The 9165-nt window shown below is 40.1% G+C and overlaps 1 protein-coding gene across 1 annotated transcript in view; it reads left to right on the top strand.

The window, feature by feature from the left end:
* The first annotated feature begins 430 nt into the window (after window positions 1-430).
* Window positions 431-9165, top strand: part of Fgf10 (fibroblast growth factor 10) — a 79942-nt gene continuing 71207 nt past the window's right edge. Inside the window, exon 1 of the mRNA XM_031360135.1 lies at window positions 431-1555. Within this exon, the coding sequence (XP_031215995.1) occupies window positions 1210-1555 (346 nt within the window). The 5' untranslated portion in view covers window positions 431-1209. The remainder of the gene's footprint in view (window positions 1556-9165) is intronic.

The following is a 9165-nucleotide window of genomic DNA, read 5'->3' on the forward strand; positions in this document are numbered from 1 at the left end:
AAAAAAGAAAAAAGAAAGAAAGAAAAGAAAAGAAAGAAGGAAAGGAAGAAAGAAAGAAAACTACAGTGGAAAACAAGTGAGCAAGGGGCTTCCTGGAGGGGAGGGGAGTGGTTCCCGCCGGAGGGCAGCAAAATTTCGGAAAGCACGCGGACTGCTAGCGCTGGTGGCCAGCGCTGCGAGCACAGGACGCCAGAGCCGCAATTAGCAGGAGCTGCAGGCTGCGGGGCGGCTGCGCCCACAGAGGCGGCGAGGAAGGGACCCGCAGCCCCCAGCTCAGAGCAAAGGCATCGCGCACTCCTCTCGCCCAGGCTCCCCCCTCCCAGCCCCCCCTCGGCCCCTTCCCCCCTCCCTTTTCTCTGGCGTTCCCAGCAGCTTAGGGTTTCAGATGTCCCACCGCCGTTTGACCCCCCTCCCCCCCTTCTCCACCCCTGCAAATGAGGTTTGACCAGCAGAGGCAGAGCCCACCTCTGGCTGAAAAGCACTGACATTTAGACTCCAGGCTTCAACCTGTTTACAAGCGGCTTTCCAAGGGACTTGGAGGTGGAGGGAAGGGCCAAACAAAACATCAGCCGCCAGCCGCCCCCCAAACAAGAAGTGGCTTTCGGGAGACTTCACATCAACAGGCACCACCAAAAAGAGAAAGGAAGCAGAAGACAACAACAGCGCCTGGGCAGCTGCCTCCAGCTCTGACAACTCCAAAGAGACACACTTTTTAAGTGGCCAGCAGGCTGGGACTCTGCAGAGAAGGACCAGAAGGTGCCAACCGCAGAGGGGCGCAGATGTCTTCCTGCACCCCCACCCCACCCACTTTGGGTTTTGTTCACCGTCCTGTCATCTGTTTTTCAGACCTCTTTTGCATCTAACATGGTGAAGAAAGGAGTGAAGAAGAGAACAAAGTAACCCCCGGGGGGAGCGAAGAGCTCTGGTGACCGACACCACCAGTTCCTACTGCCGCGGCCACCCACGTCCACTGTTCACCCTGAGACTGAAGAGACGCAGGCAGCGGATCCGAGAACGGAGCGAGGACAGGCAGCCGGTCCTTCCGAGGAGTTATGGATGTTGGTGCACTCGCTTCTGGCCAGATCCGTACCCAGAGGGAGCTAACCAGTAGCCACCACCTCCAGCTGTCTCTTTGCCTCGCACCAGGTCTTACCCTTCCAGTATGTTCCTTCTGATGAGACAATTTCCAGTGCCGAGAGTTTCAGTACAATGTGGAAATGGATACTGACACATTGTGCCTCAGCCTTTCCCCACCTGCCAGGCTGCTGTTGCTGCTTCTTGTTGCTCTTCTTGGTGTCTTCCGTCCCTGTCACCTGCCAAGCTCTTGGTCAGGACATGGTGTCACTGGAGGCCACCAACTGCTCTTCCTCCTCCTCTTCCTCCTCCTCGTCCTCTTCCTTCTCCTCTCCTTCCAGTGCGGGGAGGCATGTGCGGAGCTACAATCACCTCCAAGGAGATGTCCGCTGGAGAAGGCTCTTCTCCTTCACCAAGTACTTTCTCACGATTGAGAAGAACGGCAAGGTCAGCGGGACCAAGAATGAAAACTGTCCGTACAGTAAGTAACAAATGCGTGCTCCTCTCCTTCCAATTATCCACCCCCACCCCACGCGGGGAGGGGGGGCAGAATCTGTTCCAGATGTGGCCAGCTAAATATTTATGTCCCCAACCCCTGTAAAATGATGAAGTGGAATACTTTCACACTAAATCAGCCCCCTCCCGGGTATACATTGTGCGCAGCATTTCCTCCACCATGCAAGCCTCCTCCACATCCCTTGCACTATTCCTGATCTCTCTAGTTTGTCACTCACAGGATCGATCACTCTAGAGTTGCTGCTGCTAGGAGATGCCCCATTCTGTCTCCAATACCTTCCCCCATGTCACCCAGAGGTCTCCTTTCCCTCCCTTCTAGAAATGGCTCAAGTAAACACATTTTGTTTCTTTTCGCTGGCAATCTTAAGTTTTGGGACAGACTCCTCAAGCTGAAAATAATTATCCAGTGTCAATTATAGGAGCTTTATGGGAACTTTAAGGAAGAAAAGTCACTTCCACTACCCCCTGGTCCCCAGCAAAAGCCCCACCATTTCTAGATAGAAGCCAAAGAGTTTATTTTCACTGGTTTTGATTTTTTTTTTACCCCCTCCTTTTGGGTCCTTCATTTCGGTTTGAGTGATTGCAGTCCATGAAGTTAGTTTTTCGGGCAGCACCGCTGCTATTTGTCTCCTGCCTGCCTTCTCTTGGTAACATGATGCTCATGTCTGCATTGTCAATAGCATATGCGCTGCTTTGTGGTGTCTTGTTGTACTGTTTCTTCTGAAACCTCTCATATTGCAGAGGCATAGTACTACAGCATTGTAAACATCTGGGACTGGATTCACGCAGACCTCACACAAATTTCATTGTCATCCTTTTATTTTCAAAGTAAAAGCCCAAGTCTGTTTCCAAGGCTGTATCCCATAGGGCGAGGTTGGTCTCCCCAGCACACATTCTGCAGGGGATCCTTGGATCTCTTTCTCTCCGTTTTCCTTTCTTTCCCTTCTGTCTTGTGGGGGTGGGGTGGGGAGCTGGGGGGGGGGGCTGAAAGGGGAGGAAGAATGGGGAGAGAAGGGGTGGATACCATGTCTCTTCTTGAAACAAGCCAGCAAGCCAGATTATTCTGTTGGTTTCCTTTCCTGGTTACTTTCAAGTGCTGAGACTTATCCATTCTCCATTGATTGTTATTTGAAAGGATCCCAAGGCTATGTAATGGCACACTGAAGACAGTAGACAATGACATTTAAACATCTTTAATGACCACTTGGCTTTATCTCTTTGGTAAATTCCAAGTCACCTTTCAAGGGGAACTTTTTTGTGTTAGTTCTTTGGGAATTCTGAGTATATATTGGCCAGCAAACTTAAATATGTGAGTCATCCATTTCATAAGTTTTGATTCAGAGTGTATCAGGTTCCTGACAAATGAGCAGAATTAAGCATTTTATTTTTCAATAAAGATTACGGGAATTGAGACTTAAGTTTTCTTCTCGGAGGACTTACAAACATCCAACATTAACTTTTGCTAATCTTCACTGGGTTTATCCTAATGGCTTGTTAAAATTAGCAATGTGTTTATGAGCAATACATTTGCGGAAGCATTTGAAAGTAATCTATGTTAAGTTTAGTATTGGAAATATTAAATACCTTATTACACACACATATGTATCTCATTCTGATGCTCAGAAAGTAGCTGGAATGGTATTAGTAAGGATCATGGCTCCTCCTTGAGAGTCTGTCATCATCTGAGTGAGGTAGATCCTATAGATAGCCTTTATGGTTTGATTACCTAATTTAATACTTCTAAAGTAGAATTGGGTGGTGGTTCCCAGTTAAGGAAGAACTAACCTCAGGGTTGCAGGGGTTTTTTTTTGTTTGTTTGTTTGGTTTGTTGGTTGTTTTTTTTGTTTGTTTGTTTGTTTAAATCCCCATGGGTTGATTTCCTTTAGTTCATATGGAAAACATGAAGAAATGGAAAAAAAATTCTAAGTTTTAATCTTTAGGTTACTTTCCTCTTTTTAATATTTTGATAAGGACTCAATCTCATTGGTGCTCTGCTCTAAATGTCTTTTCTTTTTTTTTTAATGTGATGTGATGATTAACCTGCAGCTATTTTAGTTTCTGATACTTAGATGACTATTTTGTAAAATATCGATTCCTGTGCCATGAACTACTTAGCAAAATGACTCCCAGGAAACACTGAATTTTATTTTTACAATATGAACTAGCCCAAATGAGAAAATTACACAACTTTTATTGCATAAACAAGGGCAGCAAATTTCCACCCTAACATTCTTTTAAAAAAATAGGCATTATCTTTTTTGTGGGATAACATATACTAATTACTAATTATAAGCTCTCTTTGAAAATTATAAGCCAAATATATAAGAAGACTGTCTTAATTAATGGTTTAAACGGGAAGAAGGGTAGTTATATTGCTAAATATTGTCAGACCATAACCAATTTAAGCTTTCCAAGAACATGTGTATCAAAGGGTAGCAAGTGAAAAAATCCAGATTGAAGAGGTCTTAATTTCACATGTGGCCCAGTAATCAGAATGCTGCTATCATCTCCAGCTGGGCTGATTCAGCTGCAATACGTGGTATCATTAAGATATTGTTTAAATATTCCAGAATTGCATGTAAGGAACATTTGCCACACCCACAGGGGTAGCCAGCCAGTCAGCCCAACAAATAGTAGCCTGTTAAATATTAGGATATCTAATCTCTGAAGAGTGTTACTTCCATGTCTAAAACCACATTTTAGTACCATTTCCCTAAATAAGATATTAATTAGGCCCAGTACTCAAAGCTGTTCTTTTGGGGTTTTCTTATTTTAAGACTAATTTTTTTTTTGGTTACATTTGACCCCAGTATTATTACCTCTAGAATACCATCACAACTTACCTAAGGGCGTATATGTTTGTGATGCCTTGAATAATTGAACAGCTGTTTCACTGGCTCATTGCCAGCAAAATGCTAACAAAAGGGAAGAAAGGCACTCACTCATAAGTATCGCAAAAATGATTTTTTTAACTTCTTCCTCCAAAGCTTGTATCACCCTGTTCTGAAGTTTCAACAAGTGCTAAGGAAACTCTTCTCCAATTGAATGATTACTATAGCTTTTTCTCTTTAGAAGGGCAGTGGGGGGTGTATATTTTCTTTGCTCTTTGCTATTGTATGGAAGTAGAATAAAGAGAGTAGGGGTGAATTATGTTTCTCCTGCTGGAAGACTGAGAAAGCTTGAATAATTGAGAATAGCTATGGCGTGTCTGTCACTAGATATGTGCAGGCTCATTTAGGTTTTGTTTTATCATTCCTTACATCGAGAGCTTTGCCCTTGAAACATTACCACTCAGCTCTAGTTCTGACCTCCTAGAAAGGCTGGATACAGCTGTTAGGTCCCTTTGCAAATGAGACTGGTTGACTTATTCCTGAACATGAGTAAAGCAGCTGTGAGTTTCTCCCATGGTTGTCACATGAAGAAAAGAATCTAGCAAAAGGAAAATCTATCCCGAAACTGGAGACAACTAAATAGATATCCCCAATACAGAATCCCAGAGCTTATGGGCCTTTCTGAGAGAAAGAGACAAGGAATATATAGCATGCAATCCATCTTTTCATGACACTCCATCCTTATGATGGTCCATAACTTTGATAAAATTAGAAAGGATGAAAACTAAGCTTGGAATCAGTGGACCTTCAAATCATCCAACTACAAACTGATGAAAGCATAACAGGAATCCACCCCCATCTAATTATCCCTGCTTGGATGCTGTAGCTCTCAGGTTATTAGACCAAGGCATTCCAAATCTCCTACAAACAAATCATCTAAAACTCACATTGCCTTTTCCTATGAACACTATCCCACTTCCAACTTCATTGGAAGAGATGTAAAAGGACCATATGATAAAGTGAATGTTAAAAGATAATCATTGCCGATGGCCACGTTGTACCAGACAGTGTCACTGCATCCTTCAGGTCAGGGCTCTGTCCTGATATTATGTTTGAGAGTAGAATTGCTCATGGACACACACAAAGCATGAATACATCAATCTCACTTATGTTAACAGAGGTCATTAGGAATACATGACTATTTAAGAAAACCCATGAATGTCATTGTATATAGTAATTGTTTACAGCTGAGGGCCAAATGCTTAATTGTTCCCATGTGCAATAAAATAATTTGATTGTAAATACCTATGGGAGCTTAGGCTGTTGCAGGAACCTCTAACAGTGGACTGACTCTACGAAGAGTGACATAATAGAGACTTAAAGCTGGAGATAGTAAGAATGTTGTAAAGTGAATCGGCAAATCAAACAGAAACTCTGCCACTTAAAAATGATAGGTTGCAATGGTAGAAGAAACCTTAAAGGCTTGTATTATTACTCTTTAGTCAGGAATGAAGTTAATTATTGAATGAAGTTTTAAAAAGTGTTGGGGAAAGAAGGAATTACAGTATTGCCTCATAATAAATACTCAAGAGTTTTCTGGAGTGTGGGGGGAATACTATGAGCAATTTATGGCTTCCGCTGGTGTCTTATTTACAATTGTGGTTCTTTCTAGAATTTGCTTGCAAAATTTATAACCAGAAACATTTAATCATCAGCATGGAGGATTTATGAAGGTGGAAGGCACTGTATTTAATGTTTACACGACTCTGCCTTATTACCTTTACTGCATTCATACCATGTGGGCCCTCCACTTTGATGGCTTTATCATAAATCCATTAAAATGCACAATTGGAGAGTTTCCTCTTCATAAACCTGATTTATAACCACTACTAGAAGAACCCAACAAACCAGTTGGCTGGAATAACAAGCTAGTATTGGAGGAGGAGAATTTAGGTACCAATCCCTAAGTCTTGTCAAGTTCAGTAACCTGGTACCTAAAGGTTCAGAGTGTTCTTTAAAAGCACATGTTTCCAAAATGATATTTAAACACATAATTTTTGAAAAAGAATGGTCCCATGAAATTAAAGCCCATTGTCTGCACATTTTTCCTACACTGTCACTATTTCGCTTACACATAAACTCGTATTCTAGTGTTTCCTTAGAAATTAAATAGCTTGCAATGAACATGAATAGATACTTTAAATTCCTATACAATTACCTTTAATGCTCAGAGGAAAAACCCATTTATTATCCAAATGTCTAGCTTTCCACAAACTAAAATGAAGGGGAAAGGGTTGGCAGCTCATTTAAAATGGGACTTAGGTTCCTCACATTTGTGACCTGCCTATGGGTATCTATCCACATCTTCCCTGTCTGTATGCTTATCAAAAGTTATAGTGCAAATTATGTTTATTATCCTTCCAAAGGATGAGAATACATGAGCATGTAAGGTGATTTTAATCTATTTTAACATTAGTTCTTGGAACTTTGCAATGAATAGTAATTCAAATGACAGTTTTACTAGGATGCTTCCAACATTTGTCAACATTAATAGTTGATGTTTGCTTAATATAAGTGAGTAAAATATTAGAATCTCCCTTGAAGAAGTTAAGAACCTCTTGTTATTTTACAATGAGATGAACTACAGATTGCTGTTCATTTAATTTTAATACATTTTTTTCTAACAGTTCAGAGATATGACAAGCTTCATTTTGTTTCAAGTACTATTTTTACAAATGTATCTAAACATTACATGGTATATTGCAATTGCTTAAGATCTTGTTTTATTTACCACTTGACAACATTTTTAAACTTTCTTTTCAGATTTAAGGTGTTGACTTCCTAATACCAGCACATCTTCTCCCAATGTTACTTTCACCTGAACCAGCAGTGAACACAACCAAAAATATCATAAAAAGTGTGCCTTTAAAGTGAGAAGAAGGAAATACACCTAAGTCTTAAGATCCACCAGTTATACTCTGATTCTGGGTTGATGAATACAAAATTTTGATATTATATAGTATATTTTTAAACTGGAGAACTTAATTTTAACTGCTTTCTTAAAAAGTAATAGAAACATTCACAATATCTACCAAGGAGCCAGATAACCTACAAAATCATGGCTGCCAGGGCTCCTTGCCTTTAAATCAGGTCACTGGTGTTCTTTCTTTGAACATTGTGTTCTAATTGGAACAATAAATCAAAGAAGACACTCAGAGTAGATTCCCATGTAAGGTGGATAACTGGACAGTGACTTTTTACTGCTGCTAACACGTGCATCCAATTACCATCTGATAGATTCATAGTGCTGGCAGTACAGCATTACCTCATTGTATAGCTCACCTAATAATTCTTCTGCCTAAATCTGTCTACCTTTACCTAGACCTAACCTGTCAGTATGTGTATTATCATTAATGAGGAACTTTCAGATGTTTGGCATGCTTCCTGCAATGAATGATGTGACAGAAATGTTAATTTATTACCCAACTAAGCTTAATAGAAGGTTATGTCTTGATTAAGGTGATGTACCCTAAACTTTAAATAATTACATTAACTAGACAGACCTAATAATTCCACTACAATTATAACTTAATTCTGCAGTGTTAGTTAACTGAAAGATAAAAGACATATTTAGAAGCTGTATTTTATTACAGAAAAATAAAACCATATTTTTTCTTTCAGGTACCTTTTGGAATGCTCACTTTCTTGATAAACATAATTGTTGTTTTGCTCTTAACTTTTCTTAAGGTTTCCCTATTGTGTTGAGACTGAATGGCCATCTGTGGTATTGCAACTGGACTCAAGGCTCAGTTACTTGCTAGTGGTACTGTTTGGAGGTATCCTATGACAACTCTTTTTTAGAAACACTGTGAATCCCTGATTAGTTTATCATCTCTCCCACTTTTTTCTCTTCCATTTTTGTTTGTTTGGTTTTAATTTATTTTTTTCCAGGTCCTTAAACCTACTGCATATCTTCAAAGCCAGACAAATCGCCACTTAGTACCCAAGGTGATATCCAGGGCCAGAGGCCCAGACTGATACTCCAGGCAGTTTATAGTCAATGCATTAGAAATTCATCAGTTTAACTCGGACAGTCACCAATAGCCTCATTATATTGAATTGCCAGCTAATTCCTCCTTATCCCAGCCTCCAGACCAGGTTCTTCTAAGCTCTGCCTACACCAAATGGGGGAAGACCCTTACTTTGATTTCTAGGGGAAATTCCTTACCCATTTCTAATGTTTTGTTTTCTATTCTTTTAACTTTTTTGCACTTGCACTACTCTCTTGATCCTCTGCTATCTTTCTTGCCTTCACCCCTTCTTTGAAACTTATGTGAAGGAAAACAAAGATAATTTAAGAATGAATGTTTTTCTCTGTATGTAGGAGGACATAAATACTGGTTTGGAGCTGAAAGTTGATACCCCCAACTTTCAGATTGTCACAAAGGTAATCAAACACCTTTGTATAGCTTTGGCAAGAAGTGTATTTGGCTTTTAAAAACCTAAATCCATACCTTTGTTAATTCTGGATATTGGGGAGAAATATATGTATATACATATACATATATATGTACACATCCATGTACATATGATATGTACTTCTCTTTAAGCAAATACAGGGTTTATCTTTATTAGGAATATTTTGAAACACTGCACAACAGTTACAATCTCTAGCCATATATATACATATATATGTATATATATGTATATGTGTGTGTATATTCTTTTTTTTCTTTTTCTTTTT

The sequence above is a fragment of the Mastomys coucha genome, unplaced genomic scaffold (assembly GCF_008632895.1).
Source record: "Mastomys coucha isolate ucsf_1 unplaced genomic scaffold, UCSF_Mcou_1 pScaffold8, whole genome shotgun sequence".
Lineage (NCBI taxonomy): Eukaryota > Metazoa > Chordata > Mammalia > Rodentia > Muridae > Mastomys > Mastomys coucha.